General features: G+C 42.8%; 1 protein-coding gene across 1 annotated transcript in view; it reads right to left on the bottom strand.

Annotated features, from left to right (window-relative positions):
* Positions 1-18,275: 18,275 nt before the first annotated feature.
* Positions 18,276-19,562, bottom strand: part of MXRA8 (matrix remodeling associated 8) — a 31,953-nt gene continuing 30,666 nt past the window's right edge. The window contains exon 10 of the mRNA XM_053400757.1: positions 18,276-18,741. Within this exon, the coding sequence (XP_053256732.1) occupies positions 18,716-18,741 (26 nt within the window). The 3' untranslated portion in view covers positions 18,276-18,715. The remainder of the gene's footprint in view (positions 18,742-19,562) is intronic.

The raw sequence follows: 19,562 nt of genomic DNA, 5'->3' as shown, positions 1-19,562 counted from the left end.
TGCGAGATTCTACAAGCAGCCTTAAGGTCGCCCAGTGGCTGCGGTTCTTATTTCATTTTTTAAATATTTTTTTTAGCAGGTAGATAAGAGATCCGGGCCACACTCCCTTCCAGGCAACCTACCAGGGGCCACATGCCAGCGGTGGGCGGGGCTGGAAGCCAAAGCGGGCGGAGCAGCGGGTGCTCTTTATATGCTTTGAACAGCAAGCTCGTTTCTCTACATACTGGCACACCCCTCTCTAGCCTCCATCCACGAGAGCAAAACAAACAAAAAGCGTTATCAGAATTCGAGGCACAGCCTAACCCCAAGGCAGGCGATTGCAAAAGAGGAACGGGAGGGGTGTGGCATAGGGAGGGGGTGTGGCCAATGGTTGAAGGGTGTGGCCAGGGCAAAGGGGTGTGGATTGGGGAGAGTCCTGCAGGCCACATAGAGAAACCTGAAGGAGTCCTTATCCCTGAAATAGATGTATCTCACTTTCTTTTGCATCTGAGCCTCTTCTCACACTCCCAAAAAAATGAAGGAAGAAAGTAGGAGAAAGGCTAGCAGGGAAACCTACTTGATCACCCAAGCATTCTCGAACAATTCATATTGAAAAGGTGCAGATCGTCAGTTACAATGGATGCGTATTTTTTGTTATAATATATTTTTAGGTGTGTGCTTTTAAATGGTAGGTTGCTCTGAGACGGTTTTTTGTAGTAAGCAACAAATAAATATAATAAATAAGAATATTGTCTTATAAATGTCTTATTACCTATTGTCGTTACTGCTGCTTTTATAGTCTACGCTGGCTCGTTTGTTTTTACAGTTTTACAGTTTTTGTAAAACACATGGAAATTTTAATGATATAAAGACTGCTGTAAGAGGTTGGAACGGAAGAGCAGGTTGAGCTTTTCCCCAAATATGTGTCACATATTTGTAGATTGTGAGCCTGAAACCAGGGGCTGTGAGGTTGTTATTTTTAATTGATGGGTAGGCCAGTCTGGGACCTTTTCCACTTAAAGAGTAGGTTATAAATGCTTGTATATATAGGCATTATATTATATACAGGTATAATATAATGGGCAAGTGGGGACGTGTAACAAAATTGAGTTGTGTGGCATGTCCGTGTTTCAGCCAGCCAGCCATGCCTGTTAAGTTCATTGGGGCTGTCCTTCTCCTCTCCAGGTAACCTTAAAAGCTGCTGCTTGCCAGCGGTATGAGCTGAAGGGCAAGAGATTAAGGGAACTTGGCCTGGGGCCCATTCCCATTCCAAGGAAAGTGAGTCCAGTACACTCCTCAAAAGAGGTCGTGGAAAGGAGTTGTCTTAAATACAGAAGAAATAACATCCCATACTATCTGTATCTTCTATGGAACCTGATGCCCCACCCCTCCAGAAACAACGTAGAAGTGATTTCTCTCTTTGTGGGTGGAAAAGAAGTCAAGATGAAAAATATCTTGTTGCCTGGGGAGTGTGTGGTTGCTGCACAGGATGGAAAAGCCCCTTCCCAGAGAGAAAATGTCAATTGACAAAGGCTTGGTGCTCAGCAGCCATTTCTGATATTTTGAATTACTGGGTGGGCAACTTCAACACACACACACACACACACACACACACACACACACACCTGCCCTCCCTTCTTAGCCTGGTGTCAAAGCCCCCAAATCTGTTACGCTGATGGGGTTGTTGATGGGAAGGAGGTCAGTGGAAGAGAGAGCCTGCTTTGCATGCAGAGAGCCTCAGGTTTCATATTACAAAATGCACTCTGCACATGCTCAGGAACAGTTTTTCAAGTCCAAGGGATGTGCAGGAATCAGGCTGAGATGCAAATTTAAGCCCAGCCTGCACTGCGATGCAACAACCCTACGTTCAGAGAGCTTGTAAAAAACCAGTTGGCCACTAGGGTGTAGCAAAGGCATTGCAGCAAATCCTGCCTGAATCTACTGGCTGCAGTAGGTCAGGAACTACTTTAAAAAACCCAAGAAGGCCGTGGGATCGTCGCTATTTCCAAATGTCAGCGTATTTCCACAGATTAGTTGCTTGGTTAGTCCCGGAGAACAGTGGAGGCTGTACTGATAAGGTGGCCTTTTTAATGTGCTCATTTTGTACCATGTGTCTAAGCTTGGTGTGCTATGCTTCATCAAACTCGAAAAAGAGCTCATTTCTCAAGCACATGGGAATCTCACTGGAGAGTTCCAAATGGCCAGACTCCTGCACGATGAAAGGGAGACCTTCTGGTTCCCTACGTCTGTTACAAGGGGAAGGCCAGGAGCCTTTGGGATTCGTGGAGCTGAAGGCTATCAATGGCTGCTAGCCACAATGCCTATGTTCTAGTTCCACTGTCAGAAGTCGTATGCCTCTGAATACCAGTTGCTGGAAAGTGCAGGAGGGGAGGGTGCTGTTGCACTCAGGTCCTGCTTGCACACTTCCCAGAGAAATCTGCTCTGCCACAGTGAGAGCAGGATACTGGGTTAGATGGGCCATTGGCTTGATCCTGCAGGGCTCTTCTTAGGCCAATAAAGCAAATTATTTTTTTAAAAAAACCCCAAACCCTAATTTCAAACAACCCTTTCCTTATAAGCCACGTAACTTGTGCCCAGCTAAGTCAAAAACTGAGTATAATTTATAAATTACTAAGCATTCACCCTGATTTCCTTGCACAAAGGTAAAATTATATCCAGACTTTATCAAGCCTTCGTCCTGAATTGCTTGCAGGATGCTTATATACCTTCCTGCTATTCGTTAATCTGAGACTTTTTAATGTCTTTCCGTGTTACTTTCCTAACTACAAAAAGCTAGTTTCTTTTTCTCAAAGTGGATTTGTTGAGCGAATGTTCATCTCCCTATATACACTTGAATTCCTCCTGTAAAATACCAGCAGTCTGGAAGTATCCCCAGTAACTCATTTCGCTCCCATTTGTCCCTCAGTTGTAGAGATGAGCTTTGCAAGACACTGATTTGAATCCCACACGGAAATACAAACAGCCTGGAAACAATCGCACAAAACTGATAAACTGCTTGATTGTGCAAACAAAACCAAAAAAACTCAAAGTGGTTTGTAAGGGGGGGGGAATTACCAGTAAAACAACAACTACTATTACTAAAAGCTATTTAATTCATTAAAAAAATAAAATCAACAACTAGCTAAAAGTCAGATTAAAACATTAAAGCCAGCATTCTACATCTCTGGATAGGCTTGCCTAAGCAAGTCTGTTTTTAGCAGGCAACAAAAATTGTACAGTGAAGGCACCTGCCTGATGTCAATAGAGTGTGGGTAAAGGTAAAGAGACCCCTGACCGTTAGGTCCAGTCGTGGCCGACTCTGGGGTTGCGGTGCTCATCTCGCTTTATTGGCCGATGGACTGGCGTACAGCTTCCAGGTCATGTGGCCAGCATGACTAAGCCGCTTCTGGCGAACCAGAGCAGCGCACGGAAACGCCGTTTACCTTCCCGCCATTTATCTACTTGCACTTTGACGTGCTTTTGAACTGCTAGGTTGGCAGGAGCAGGGACCAAGCAACGGGAGCTCACCCTGTCGCGGGGATTCGAACCGCCGACCTTCTGATTGGCAAGTCCTAGGCTCTGTGGTTTAACCCACAGCGCCACCTGTGTTCCTAGAGTGTGGGTGCTATCAAGCTAAAAGAGCCATTTCTTACAAATGCAGAACAAGTATTATCTGGCACCTGTGACAGTGGCAGTTCTGCAGGTCAAAGCAGTAGAGGAGACATATATGGAGCAAGGTGATCTCACAGGTAAACTGGTCCCAAGTTGTCTTGAATGGGGCCCAGCAGCAAATCAGCAACCAGTGTAGGCCTCTGAGCAAAGCTGTTAGATGCGGACAGGATCTCGCTCCTGTTAGCCAGCGTTGTGCAATTATAGTCGACAGAGAAATCCTGCGCAACAAACCCACTTTCTCAAAAGACTGGGCTTTTTCCAAGAAGGAAATGAAAGTGGAGGTGCACTGGAAATGTCTTCTAATCTCCTTGCAAAGAAATCTGGACGAACGCTCAGTAAACTGGTTGTCAGGAAACACCTTGCATTCCTAGCATGTGATCTCAAAAGCATCTTTTTAATCTCCAAGAAGGAGCTCCCTTCTGTGACTGCGCCCCACGCTGTCCCTAGTGAATGCAGTGTGAGAAGACACCCACCCACAGAAAGCTCTCATCCAGATAGAAAGATACAGCAATTAACACATTTTTAATCATCCACCGGAAATAAGCACGTCCTGCTGACAAGCCACAGCTGCGCAATGGGGAAGGGCATGCGAAATGTTCACATCGGATAAATGTGGCACTTCCACTTATTTCCGCACCTGCACGGGTTTCCCCCCCCCCACTCCAAACAAGCTGCATCCAATTAAGCTGTCTTGCAAATTAGGCCTCTAAGATCTGGGCTGCTTTGCGGCAAAGATCAGCCTGCCCGCCTAGACTCTCGTAATCATATGAATGAATTATCCACTTCAATTCCCAACGTGGCAAAATTACGGACAATTTTGATTTGCAATTTTCACCCTACCACCCTCACCACATCCTCACAATGCACATGCAGATAATCAAAATATAACAGAGTCTCCTGGGGCTCAAACACTATGCGAGGGGTGGAGCCTGTAAGTGAAGGAGGTGTGCCTGCCCTAACAGAGGGGTGGAGCTTAGGGATAAATGAATCTGTCAATTCCGATTCTTCTTCATTTCTCATTTTTTCTAGTCTTAAGTTTGGTCCTTACGTTGCCACATCACTTTAATTTTGTTATTATTTTTTAAAGTCCTCACAAAATTTCATGAGCATTTTCGTGGTAAGTTCTCCTGATATACATTTTTATACACGGTTCTGCCTACTTTACACATTTTCTGCAAAGCAGTTTTCCCTAATATAATGCACTATATGATATTGTCATCAAGATATGCATTCCTGCCCCGGAATATGTATTTTTGTACACATCACTTGGCTCAAGAATGGCATTGCAAAATTCAGAGTCGTGTGGATTTCAAAGGATGCCTGTGTTTCAGTTCACGTATTGTGAATTAGGTAGGTTCTGAACTGAATTTCTCCCTCATCTCTAGTGGAGCCTGATGACACTTGTGAGATCTGATGGCTGTGTCCAACTAAGTTCTACTCACTCAGTGGACTCACTGAGATTGATGGGCCTAATTTAGTTGTGTCTATTAATTTCAATAGGTATACTTTGAGTAGGACCGGCATTGGATGAACCCTAACCCTTTTTAGTTGATTTTTTTAAATTGCAAATTTATTAAAGGAGGCAACACACAGAAGGAGATACAAAAATGGATTTTACAAGCCATCACGTTCACTAAAATATATTTCAAGCCTGTAAGGATAAGGACTCACTATCTATGGCCCGAAGACCTAAGTTTTACCAGCCCTGGTCTATGGGCACAGATCAGTTGGTTTCATTTGATGGGAAGGGAAGGACCCAGTCAACTCTTGCAGCCCTAAACTTGTGTGTGCATTTCATTTATTCCACACCTTACCATATTTACCTTTAGTACTGCTCTGGTGACCAGACGACTCTTGGAACCATAAGGAGAGCTTCATTCAGCACTACAGCATGTGCAGGAGGTCTCAAGTCCTAGCCCTCAAATCTCCAGTTCAAAGGATCTGATCATAGGCAATGGGAAAGACTCCTGGATAGTGGCTGCCAGTCAGAGTAGACAAAACTGGGCTGGATGAGCAAATAGTCTGGCCTGGCATAAAGCAGGTTCCTAATGATGCTATGCCTGGCTCCTAGAATTTATAGAAATTCAGAGGCTTTGTTCCATTGATGGCAGGGGACAAGGCTGCATGGTCCCATCCCTTCCTTGACTGAAGAAGTCTCTAGTGGTTACCAGGGCCAAGCTGGAATTACTGGCTGTTTCAGTTGACCTGTTTATTGAGCATTCATTCTGATGAGCTTAAGCAGAAGTCTGGTCTTTATCGAGCATTCGTCTTGATTTGTTTGTGTGGAGGTTTCCCAACAATGAGCATTCATGCTGATTCACTTAAGCAGAGGTTAGACTATGGTCTTTATCAAGCAGTCATCCAGATTGCAGAGGTTAGACCAGTGGTTCCCAACCTTTTTTTGGCCATGCCCCACCTAAGCATCTCTAAAATCCTGATGCCCACCCCCCGTGACATATAATTCTTATTATTCAAAAAGTGAACTCCTATTCACGTGGAGGGAGCCTAAAAGGCCATTAACTGTTATAACTCATTCTTGAATTGCCCCCTTAAAAATCAAATTGCCCCCCTGTGGGGCATGTGTCCCACATTGGGGACCACAGGGTTAAACTATGGTCTTTATGTAGCAGTTTATCAAGATTGCAGAGGTAAGAATATGGTCTTTATCAAGCATTCGGTCAGATTCGCTTGTGCAATATTCACATGTCTTCCCATTGGTCATTTGCTCATCTCACTTTCTTCAATTCAGTTCCCCATCGTTTCTCTAACCACAAAAAAGCCCAGTTACAGATAGGTAGCCGTGTTGGTCTGCCATAGTCAAAACAAAAAAATTTTTTCCTTCCAGTAACACCTTAAAGACCAACTAAGTTAGTTCTTGGTATGAGCTTTCGTGTGCATGCACACTTCTTCAGATACACAAAAAAGCCCGCTAGTGAACAAACCAACCCACTTTCACCCATCCTAGCGGCGTTAAATTTCCCAGAGTCCCTGAGGTCTGCTGCTCAAAGTCCAGTCAGTAGAAGGTCACTGCTGTGCTGCCCTGACTACAGTGTGAGAGGCCAACTTTTGTGGTACTTATATACCAGGCCCGACGAATCCGAAGGCTTCGTACTGCCAGCCAATCGCTGGAGCCGGTGTTGCGTGCTCCTGTTCCCATTTATGCCAGAAGAGGGCACTGAAGCCAATTCCCTTAGTAGACTAGGCCTCTGCCTCAAATCTAGCCAAGGCCTCAAGAGGCCCTGACAAAAGCCCTATTCACTGAAAACAGCTTCCATGCAACCCCCGTTTCTTTTCCGTGCATAATTTTTATTAATTTGTAAAAATCAAAATACAAATCAAATTATATCAATACTCTTGTTTTTTACAGAGAAAATAAAAAGGACTTCCTTCTGCCATTCCACGAATCGTCCATAATAACAAAAAAATAAATAAATCCGCATTCCTTTGTATGTAGTGCCATAAGTCACTCTCATTCTTCCTTTTTCCATAGGCATTACCCTTTGCTTCTACAGAGCACCTTTGAAACCCACTAGTGTTATCTGTTCATCAGTTAAGCTTTTCAGATATTCCGTAAAACTTTCCCAATCTTTGACAAACCTCTGATCTTTTTTATATCTAACTTTTCCTGACATCCTGTCCATCTCCACATAATCTAGTAGTTTGGCTCTCCATTCCTCTATAGTCGGCAAACTCTCTTGTTTCCAGTTTTTGGCTATCAACACCCTTGCTGCCGTTATAGCATATTGGAACAGTTTGCAGTCCTTCTTTTTTATCTCCTTTCCTACCAAACCTAGTAAGAACGCCTCTGGTCTTTTAGCAAAAGTATATCTTAACATTTTCTTTATTTCATTGTGTATGCTTTCCCAGAACTCTTTGACCTTTTGGCATTCCCACCACATGTGGTAGAAAGTCCCTTCCCTTTCTTTGCACTTCCAACATTTGTTGCAAGATCCGTACATTCTGGCTAATTTTACCGGGGTCAGATACCAGCGGTAGAACATTTTCATTAAGTTCTCTTTTAGTGACACACAGGCCGTGAAATTGAGGTGATGTTTCCAAAGTTTTTCCCACTCTTCAAAATAAATGTTACGGCCAAAATCTTTAGCCCAGTGTGTCATTACCGCCTTAACCTCCTCGTCACCTAAATTCCAATCTAATAGTTGTTTATACATTTTGGATAGAGTTTTTATGTTATTCTCCAAAATCTCAGATTGGAATCTGGACTTTTTGTCAGCATATCCTTTGCCTTTAACGTCCTTCTTAAACATATCGTTTATCTGATGATAATGTAGCCAGTCATATACTTGGGATTTGACCTGCTCAAACGGCCTCATTTTCCACTTTCCTTCCGCCTTCATTAGGAGTTGTTCGTAAGTTGCCCAATTGGCTCTCATGTTGGTCTTTTTAACCGACATAACCTCTAATGGAGACAGCCATTGGGGTGTTTTGGGTTCTAACACATCCTTATATCTTTCCCAAACCTCTATCAGGGGACCTCTAAATATATGATTCCCGAATCCCTTATGTCCTTTCTTCCTCCCATGCCACAGATAGGCATGCCACCCTGATCTATTGTCGTGGCCCTCTAGGTCTAACACTTCCGTATCTTCCAGTTTTATCCATGTTTTGACCCAGCATAAGCAGGATGCCTCGTAATATAATTTTAGGTCTGGGAGAGCGAAGCCTCCCCTCTCTTTTATATCCGTTAATAATTTAAATTTTACTCTCGGCTTCCTCCCCTGCCAGATGTATCTAGAAATTTCTTTGTGCCAGGTTTTAAATATCTTTATATCTTTAATGATCGGGATATTTTGAAAAAGAAATAGGATTCTTGGCAGTACCGACATTTTAATTGTAGCTATTCTTCCCCAGAATAGCAATTTGAGCCGACCCCACGTTTCTATATCCTTCTTGACCCCTTTCCATACAGTTTCATAGTTGTTTTTAAATAAGTCTATATTTTTTGGTGTTATCCATACCCCTAAATATTTCAGCTTTTTTGTCACTTCTATTTCTGCTTCTCTTTGTAATTCCTCCAATTTGTCTAATTGCATATTCTTAGCTATTATTTTTGTTTTCCTTTTGTTTAATTTGAAGCCCGCTACTTCCCCAAATTGGTCAAATTCTCTAAGTACCTCTTTTATTGAATCCAGTGGGTCTTCCATTGTTACAACCAGATCGTCTGCGAAGACTTTAGTTTTGTGTTCGTGATGGCCGACCCTGATTCCTTTTATTCCTTTATTATCTCTGATGGAGTTTAGTAGTACTTCTAATATCGTTATAAATAGCAGTGGGGACAGTGGGCATCCCTGTCTTGTTCCTTTAGTTACTGTTATTTCTTCTGTCTCCACATTGTTTATCAACAGTTTTGCCCTTTGTTCCGTGTAGATTGCTTTTATCCCGTTGTAAAATTCAGTACCTACTTCCATGTGTTCCAGTTGTCTCAGCAAAAATTCCCAGTTTACGTTGTCAAACGCCTTCTCAGCGTCCACGAATAACAATATGCCTTGTTTGTCGCATCTTTCTGTTAAATATTCTATTATATTAATAATGTTTCTTATATTATCTTTCATTTGCCTACCCGGCAGAAAGCCGGCTTGGTCTCTGTGGAGAAGGGATTCGGCCAGGAGCGCGAACCCAGTCCGATAAACAGGGGGAAAAGGGGGTGCTAGAGGGCGAGAGCACCCCAGAAACACATCCGGAGGGTGTCCGGAGGTACAGGGAGCCAGCAGAGACCGAGCGCGGCTCACCCCGCTGTCAGGTAACCTTTGTAAGGCGAGGAGAACAGCGAGGAGAGCAGCAGGTCCTCGGCAGCCATTTCCTCCCCCCGAGCAACGGACAGCCCAGACCCCGCTGGTGATTAGCGCACCGTTTCAGTGAACAAGAAACCCGGGGGTGGTTAAAACGTGAAGGTTAAACTATTTCGGAAAAAAAAAAAAACCTGGAGTGAGAAAGAAGGGAATTCTAGAGGTTCTGCCGTTACCAGGGATCGGTGGCTACGCAGAGAGAAACTGCAGAGCAAGGCAAGTGTATTGAGCTACCACCGGTGATTACTTCGTTTCCCTGAAGGACTTTACGCTAAAAATTATTCGACCCCCTTTAGAAAAAGGGGTGACTCAACAGGGAACAGAGGACGAAGTTATTAAATTAGAACCATCTATTAAAACGAAGGGCGCCGGAAACGCCATCCCCACCGCGGAAGAGAAAAGTGGAAGAGAAGCGCTGGCGGCGCCATTAAGGAGAATAAAACGTATCAGGGACTAATCTACAACTCCACAACAGGTCTAACCTGATCTAAAACTTGGTGGCTGTGCTCTTGTCTTTCTCTTGGTACTATAGTGAAGAGCTGGGCACATCTCTGTTCTGAACTTTTTGCTACTTGCTCAGCATTTGGGAAACAACTATTACCGGGTGTTGACGGACTCTTTGGTTAATTTACTTCGAAAGCCTGCCTTCAGCGACAGAGAGCGCCATCTAGCGGATAAAGTGTTTATAACGCTTGGGAACTTCTATTTCTATCCTGACCTTACTTTTTACTTTTTGGTTACCTCTTCCCCAGTATCTCTGTACCCCCCCTTCCCCCCCCGCCTCCCTTTCTTTCTTTTCTCTCCTTTCTCTCCTTTCTTCCCTTTTCCCCAACTCCAGGAAAAATGGAATGGAGACTCTGAGTGAATTTTCTGGGAGACTCTGATGGTTTGGACCTTCCATCCACTATCTGGAGAACAAACTTTCCCAATATAACCTCTACAAGACTATACGGTGCTGTTTGAAAGCACACATCACTCTGAGGATATAAGAGCTCTCAAACCCCTGAACTTTGGTGCTGCTTGAAAGCACACATCACTTTGCGGACATAAGTTTTTTCAAACTCCTGAACTTTAAAACTACAGGACCTTCCCTGATACCCCAAAGTCACAATACGGTAAAAAAGGAATTAATAGACTACTGTGCAACCGAAAGACTGTTAGAAAAGACTGTTAAAACAGGGGACCAGGTTAAATAGGAAATTGAAACCCGGTCAGAAGTGTTATAATTATACTGTTGGGTGTAGTTAATATCTGATAAAACAAAGAATGTCAAACACAGGGAAAAGACCAGAAGGGGGAACACCAGTGGACAGAAAGGGATCAAAGCAGGAAGGGGAGTTTAGGGCAGAGATATTAAGAATGTTTGCGGAGATAAGGGAGAGTGAGAAAAATGTAGAATGTAAGCTAGAACAAGTAGAGCACAGAATTGGGGAGGTAGATAAGAAGTTAGACGAAACAGTTAATGAACTAAAGAGTCAACTCAAAGAGGTATTCAGGAGGACACAGTCAGTGGAGGAAGGGATGAAAAAGACCAGAGCAGAACTAAAGGAAGTAAGACGTGAGGAGGAGAAAATTAAAGCTGAGATACTGGATTTGAACAAGAGCCAAGAGGATATGAAAGATTGGATTGCTTTGAATGAACTCAGACAGAGGGAGGCTAACCTTAGGATGAGAGGTATACCTGAAGTTCAGGGAGAAAACATAAAAGAGAAATTAATAACAGAATTAGCCCTTTGGTTGGAAACATCACCAGAAGAGGTAGAAAGGGCAGTGCAATCGGCTTTCAGACTAAAAACTAAGCCTCCAGGGAACAAAAAATTTGTAGGAGACTGCCTGATAATATTCAAAGACAGGGAAATAAGAAACAGAATTCTCTCTAAAAACAGAGAGAAAAGGTTAAACATTGAAGGAAACAACATAATAATTTTTAAAGACATTCCTGTCAGGCTTTTAAAACGTAGAGATTCCTACAAAGAATTGGTACAGATACTTAAAAGAAATAACATTGTGTTCAAATGGGAGTTTCCTGAAGGCATTTCCTTTACATATAGGAGCAAGAGACAAAAATTGACAAATCCAGGAGAAACAGATAAATTCTTAAGGAAATACAAAGAACTTAAACCACAAAAGGAAAAGGGTAAAGACGGGGGAATAGGATCGGAAGGAGTTCTGGAGGGGGAGACGGGAAGTTTGGGGGGGGAGGAGGGAGAGGGGGGAGGGACGGGGGAGGAAGCGTAAGAGGAAGGTCAAAAGGAAATTATAGCTGTTCACTTTTCTTTTTTCTCCCTACAAATTGAATCACAATGGTGTTAAAGGTATACAGTTGGAATGTTAATGGGATGAATGACAGGGGAAAGAGGAATCGAATTGAACATATCTTGAAGAAGGAAAGTCTGGATGTTATCTGTCTCCAAGAGACACATATTGCGAGAAAGCACAAAAGGATTCTGATTAATCAAAGATTGGGGAACGAGTTTGTATCCTCAGACCAGAAGAAAAAAAGGGGGGTGGTGATTTATATAAAAAAACAAATTGAAGCGAAACAGTTATTTAAAGACGAGGAAGGAAGGATAATAGCAGTAAAAATAAATTGGCAGGGAGAAAAGATAATAATAGTGGGAATATATGCTCCCAATGATAACAAGTCAGAGTTCTATGGGAGATTGGAAGAAAAGTTGTATGACTATGCCGATGAGAAAATTATACTATTGGGAGACATGAACGGAGTGACGTCGTTAGAAATGGACAGATTGAGGGACACAAAGGGTAGAGAAGGGAAGTTACCTAGAGCGTTTTTTTCCCTTATCCAAAATTGCAATTTGGTAGACATTTGGAGATTCAATCATCCCATGGAAAAACAATATACCTACCACTCGGAACCCAATGATTCATCATCAAGATTGGATCAGATGTGGATTTCGAAAGAGATAACTACTAGAGCGGTACGGGTGGAGATTCAGGTTAGAACAATTTCAGACCACAATCCATTAATTATGGAACTAAGAGGGCAGGAAAGCAGATCAAATAGATGGAAACTTAAAGATTACTTATTGGACGACCAAGAGGTAGTAGAAAAAGCCCAAACCAGATTAAAAGAATATTTTGAGGACAATTTAGACAACAACACAAAATTGAAGGTGGTGTGGGACGCGGGTAAGGCGGTGATGCGGGGTTTTTTTATCCAGCAGAGCGCAATCAAGAATAAAAAGAGAGAAAAAGGGAAAAAAGAAATTATACAACAACTAGCAGAGAATGAGCAGAAATTAACTCAAAACCCAAAAAATAAGAAAATAAAAGAGAACATAAAAATTTTACAATCACAATACACAATGCTGGTAAATAGAGAGATAGAATGGAAAATCAAAAGACTGAGACAGAGGAGTTTCGAACATGCCAACAAAACGGGAAAGCTACTATCCTGGCAACTGAAAAAAAGGAAGGAACAGAATACGATAAACAGGATAGTGGTGGAAGGAGAAGAGATAAACAAACCTAAGGAAATAAGGAGAGCTTTTTTGGATTTCTATGGAGAGCTCTTTAGAAATACTGGAAAGAATAGGACCAGAAAAATAGAGAGATATTTAACGATTAAGAACATCAATAAGATCCCCCCAGCAGATAAAGAGAAATTAAATGCCCCAATTGAGATAGAGGAAATCAAAGCAATAATAACAGATTTAAAAAACGGGAAAGCCCCAGGCCCAGATGGGTTTAGTAGTAGATATTATAAAGAAATGGCACCGGTTCTACTGACTCCACTACAAGAAGTAATGAACAACATTCTTAATGAAAGAGAAATACCGGAGACGTGGAAGGAGGCGCTGATTACATTAATCCCAAAACAAGATTCAGATTTAGAACAAATTAAAAATTACAGACCTATTTCCCTATTAAATATAGATTATAAGATCTTCGCGGGAGTCCTTGCAAGAAGATACAAGGCCATCTTAGTAAAAAATAACCCCCGTTTCTTTTCATAATAGCCTGCACAGAAACAAAACTTGGGTTACTTGCTCTGAAAAGTTCAAGAGCAAAAATGCTGCCCCCTCTTTCAGTATTGAAGGTCAAGAAATCTCCGTCCCAAAGGCCTGGAATTTTCTCCCAAAGCAGGCTGCTGCTGTCAGTTCTGTTGCCAAGGCAACAGTCATATATCCTGAGGAAAGGACTGCACTCTTACCAGCTATAAGCCACAGAAGCAAATATTGATTCCAGAGTTCCAGATGAATTTTTTGGGTGGGTTTTTTTTTAAGCCCCCCTTTTCTGTGTCAAAGAATTTCCTCCCCTCCTTTTTCTTTTTTGGAACACGCGTTCTTCCGAATAGTTGAGCTATAACGACATTTAACATAACCCTTTTTTAAGGACACAGCAGGATGTAAACTGTTTCCAAACGAAAATACAGTTTTTTTCCAGAACATTGTAATGGCTGCAACAGATGCTTCTCACTTCCGCACTGTCAGCTAGTGGTGGAACGGGATGCAAAAAATATCTGGGTTTTCTTTTTCAAATGAAGTTTTTATTTTTTAAAAAAGAAATGAATATTTGCTTGTGGCATCAATAGTTTTAAAGGGGCAATATAAATAAATTTGGGTGTATATCAATCTTCGCTGGAGAACAAGAAATCTCAATATTTACTGGGCGAAATATGCCCAACAAGCCAGTTTTACTCAGTGCAATTAACTGTGGGATGCCGTAAGAGTCAGTCCCTTTGATGTCCAATGAGCAAGACTTACAGCTTGAGATGGGTGAACTGCCACTTCGGGTTTCTCTCATTTCTCCAGCTTTAAGTTCAGCTGTCCACATTTCCACATCAGTCTGCCAATTTATTTTTCACGTCCCCATGAAAATTCATCTGAACTAGCCTAATGAAGAGTTACAGAGAACCTGAAATCTTGCGGCATTTTGGTTGGCCAAATAAAGGCATTGCCCTAATGTGGGTTTTTGAATTGTTTATTTATTATGAATTGATTCCCCCCAGTGTGAAAGCATTTCCAGCATGGTATCACCCATCCTTACAACAACCCTGTAAGGTAGGTTGGTCAGTACCCTCATCTTCCATATTGCAGTTCTGGAGCTGAGGATGGGAGAGAAAATGGCTTGCTGCTGAAAAGTCACCAGCATGTGTGAAATTTGGGGCAGGCAGGGGATCCCAGCCTCTATGCGTTGCCAGTGTTGTGTGCCTCAACATATTTAGCAAGCGGGTAAGCCCTCAGCACTTTCTATAAAAAGTGACTTTCAAACTATGGCCAAGGACGATTCTTGAAGAGCAAACAGCGAAGCACATGCTCAAGTGAAACTACCCATAATCCTTTGTAGCATGGCAGGGTTTACTTGAAAGACAGGTTTACATGAAATGGTTCCCCCTAAAACAGTCATGTATTGAACAATTAACCTGGTCACGACAGGCGACCAGGGGATTCCATGTAGGCGAGAAGGCAGATTACTCTACCCCTCCTCCCCAGCTCACTTGGTTTCTGAGCTAGTTGCTGAGGGAAAAACTCCCTCCTCAGTTATTGGCATGGAAACACTTCCCAGCTTCCATGCCCCGCATGGAAACTGTCCTTTGCCAACCTGGAAACCTCCAGATATTTTTAGACTACAATTCCCATCAGTGCCAGCTGCTGATGGGATTTGTAGTTCAAAACCACTGAACAACAGCAGGTTGGTGAAGGCTGGGATAGGTCAGTTGGTAGGGCATAAGACTCTTAATTTCAGGGTTGTGGGTTTGAGCCCCACGCTGGGCAAAATATTCCTGCATTTGCAAGGGGTTGGACTAGATGGCTCTTATGGTCCCTCCCAACTCTACAATTCTATGGATCTACTTTATGAACACTCATAGGAGGCTAGTAACATTTCAAACTTCTGTGGGCTTATTTACAGAATACTGCCCTAAAACTAGAAATCTGGGCGCAGCAATCACTGTTCTGGAAGTTATGCCATGTGTGAAGATGACTTCGGTCCAGATCTCATAGACACCTTCATTTCCTTTCCCCTCTAAGCAGCTTTGCAGCATTGGGTGAACTGAAAGACAAGTTAAAACGTTGCAGGAGCTTGATGAATAAGTGACCCCATTTCAGTCTTGGCCAGTGTGCTGTGCTTGGAACAGGCAGCTTAAACCAATCTGATTTTTGACTCACTGACATAAAAGGGATCTTATGAGATGCCGCCACCGTCCGTGGCAAGAAGGCAGTTTTGGCTTCCGAGAGAGACAGAGATGATTGCCAAGTTTTTCTGAAGAACCCTGGACTCCAAGCAGCCATCTTATTTACTGTGCTATCTTCCAGCCTTGGAAAGTAAAAGCTAGAAAAAACTCTCACCCTATAATCAACGAGGTCACATCTACACTATACATTTTAAAACACTTTAGCAGCCATGTCTTCCCTAAAAGGAATCTTGGGAACTGTGGTTTGTTGGGGGTGCTAGGAATTGTAGCTCTAGGGAAGATCTTCTCTCAGTGCTTTTAATGAACTACGATTTCCAGGATTCTCTGGGGGAAGCCATGACAGTTGAAGAGGGCTTTAAATGCATGGTGTGTATGTGAACTGACTTAGGATGTGGAATTGGGCATGTTTAGCCTAGAGAATAGGGGCCTGTTTACTGAGCATTCATCCTGATTTGCTTCCAGAGAGATTAGACAGTGTTGTCTATTTAGTAAGCATTAGTTCTGGTTTGTTTTCAGGGAGGCTTTATGATCTTTCATCGAAAACCAGTATTACCACACACTTGCCTCATTGGGAAAAGTCTGTTACACCACAATAACTCCTAATCAAGTGTAACTGTACAACCTACATTTGCCAGTCTGTGGTTACATCCCACTGGGAAACAGTGAGAGGCTAGGCAGACCCCTGAACACTAATGCAGGACACGACAGCACTCTTTAAAGTCCCGAAGGCTGTCGCATGGAAGAAGGCAGGACTTGGGCAGAGAACCAGATCATATGGTTACAGGAGGGCAGATTTCAGAGGAACAGACGGTGAAACACTGTTTAATAGGAAGAGCAGTTTGACAGTGTAAACCAGTTACCTCCAGTTTCTCTCACTGGAGTTGTTCAAACAGAGGTTGTTTCTTCCTGCACTGAACATGGTGTGTGTGTGAGAGAGAGAGAGAGAGTGTGTGTGTGTGTGTGTGTGTATGAGAGAGAGAGAGAGAGAGAGAGAGAGAGAGAGAGAGAGAGAGACTAGATTGGGAACAAGGCCCCCTCCACTTCTGCAATTCTAACCATGGAATGAGGTATCAGGTATCTGCAGGACTGGAAAGAGTTTTGAGAGAAGGCAGCAGAGGATCTTGTGGGATCCTCTACTTAACCCACACCTTATATTCTCATGGGACACGGGTGGCGCTGTGGGTTAAACCACAGAGCCTAGGACTTGCCAATCAGAAGGTCGCAGTTCGAATCCCCACGACGGGGTGAGCTCCCGTTGCTCGGTCTCAGCTCCTGCCAACCTAGCAGTTCGAAAGCACGTCAAAGTGCAAGTAGATAAATAGGTACCGCTCCGGCGGGAAGGTAAACGGCGTTTCCGTGCATTGCTCTGGTTCACCAGAAGCAGCTCAGTCATGCTGGCCGCATGACCCGGAAGCTGTATGCCGGCTCCCTTGGCCAATAAAACGAGATGAGCGTCGCAACCCCAGAGTCGGCCACGAGTGGACCTAATGGTCAGAGGTCCCTTTACCTTTACCTATATTCTCATGCAAGGCTTGATGCCTCAAGAGACCCACACCGTCTCAAGAAAGGCTGCAGGAAATTTAAAGGCAGTGTGGAAACGCCAAAGGGAAGGGCTGTAACTCAGCGGTGGAACATCTCCTTTGCATGCAGAAGGTCCCAGGTTCAATCCCCAGGATCTGCAGGTAGGCTTGGGAGAGAAGTTTGTATTGAGAGCCACTGCCAGTCAAGGTTGACAATACTGAGCTAGGTGGACTATTGGTCTGATTCAGTTCACTATGTTCCTTAGGAGAGCTAAAGGTGAGCCAATTCAGATTTGTTGACCCAAATGTTTGACAGAAGAGTTCTGTGTAACATGGAAGCCAGCATGTTTCAGCAACCGCAAAAGCAGGCTTAAGTCGATAGCCATCTTAAAAAAAATATCATTTAAATGGTGCAAGAAGAAAAACTGCAAAATCTCTTCTGTGTCTAACAGTAATCCAAGCTCCTACGTTTTTTAGCTCATTTGAGAAAAAGATCATTTAAAAAAAATTCTCAGAAGATATATACAAATGCAACAAAATAATTATGAAAAGGAAAAAAAATGATCGTTTTATAGAATAAGAAAGAGGAAGTTTTAAACAGTGCAATTCTATACCCTTGTCCTATTGAGATCCAGTGGGACTCACTCCTAGATAAGTGTGTACAAAAGAAAAGGAATAAGCTCCATTGGTCTCAATGGACTGTATCCAAGTTAGTCATGCTCAGAGCAGACTCATTGAAATTAATGGACCTAAGTCATAATTTATCTATGGGTCTACTCTGAGTCGGGATGTATGAAGACATCTTTGCCATTCTGCCCTGTACTCTTTGCAGGCAGCACTGTTTCTGCTCTGCTGCAATTCGCCTTCCACCAAAAACTACATTATTTGTTTCACTGTCTGCTGTGGCAAAATTACACAATTTATGTAACTTACAGAATTTATTACATTGTCATTACATTATTCTACTCCATTCGTTCAGTGCATAAGAAACACAATGTATTTTTTTGTGGGGGAAGGTTATCAATTATGTATCATTTGGATTGATTTTTGTTCTGGGCATTCCAGTAAATATTATACTGTATATATAATTCCAGTAAGATATTATATAAGGAAGGAACTACGGAAAGAGGGGGAGTCAAAATAAGCTATATATACGACAAATGGTTTGCTTTTCAAGCTTTTCTCCTTTTTTGAACTTTTTTATGTTGTAAAATTAATTATATAAATAATTTTTATTTTATTTTTAAGATTTCTGTTCTGGACAAGGGACGACTAAGTGAACGCTGACAATTTTTGCTCCTGTTTCTGTTGTCATCAGAAACCTGTGAAAACCCATAACTCTGAGTATGACTAACACTGAATACAATCCGATAGGGTTTGCTTCCAAGTCAACATGTATAGAATGGCGCTGTAAGTTAGGATCTATGCGTTTGCTACCACCAAGACAGGGAGGAAGTCTACAGAGAGCTCTTTGGTAACTAGAAGGATGTTGCAATAAGGAAAAATGACGCTTCTCTTGTTACATTTCAGTTCCGATTGGTGCTTCTGGTCCAGCCAGCAGCTTTGCATCCTTGTTTTCATTTACAGTATTCTTTCCTGAATTCTGAAATCAAAAAGAGGAGATGGAGGATCAGGGGGATTTCATGCCAGGATTCCACTGAGCCACAGTTGCATGTATCCAAATTTGAACATATGCCCCCTCCCGAAAAAAATAGCATCCAAAGGACCATAGAGCTTCCAATAATTTAAAAAGAGAAATAACAAATATTACGTTTGAGTGAATAATTAACAACAACAACAATTTATTTATACCCCGCCCATCTGGGTTTGAGTTTCCCAGCCACTCTGGGCAGCTCCCAACTGAGTATTAAAAACAATTCAGCATTAAATATTAAAAACTTCCCTAAACAGGGTTGCCTTCAGATGTCTTTTAAAAATAGGATAGTTGCTTATTTCCTTGACATCTGATGGGAAGGCGTTCCACAGGGTCACTACCGAGAAGGCCCTCTGCCTGGTCCCCTGTAACCTCACTTCTCGCAATGAGGGAACCGCCAGAAGGCCCTCAGCGCTGGATCTCAGTGTCCGGGCAGAACGAAAGGGGTGGAGACGCTCCTTCAGGCCCGAGGCCGTTTAAGGTTTTAAAGTTCAGCACCAACACTTTGAATTGTGCTCAGAAACGTACTGGGAGCCAATGCCAATGCAGATCTCTCAGGACCAGTTTTATATGGTCCCAGCAGCCACTCCCAGTCACCAGTCTAGCTGCCACATTCTGGATTAACTGCAGTTTCCGGGTCACCTTCAAAGGTAGCCCCACGTAGAGCACATTGCAGTAGTCCAAGCGGGAGATAACTAGAGCATGCAATAAATCACTCTCAATAGAAAAGCAAGCAGAATGATTCCAAAACCAAATTGAAGCAACCACGG

The sequence above is a fragment of the Podarcis raffonei genome, chromosome 8 (genome assembly GCF_027172205.1).
Source record: "Podarcis raffonei isolate rPodRaf1 chromosome 8, rPodRaf1.pri, whole genome shotgun sequence".
NCBI lineage: Eukaryota > Metazoa > Chordata > Lepidosauria > Squamata > Lacertidae > Podarcis > Podarcis raffonei.
The sequence above is the reverse complement of the archived record's forward strand: the minus strand, read 5'-3'. Positions and strand labels throughout refer to the sequence as shown.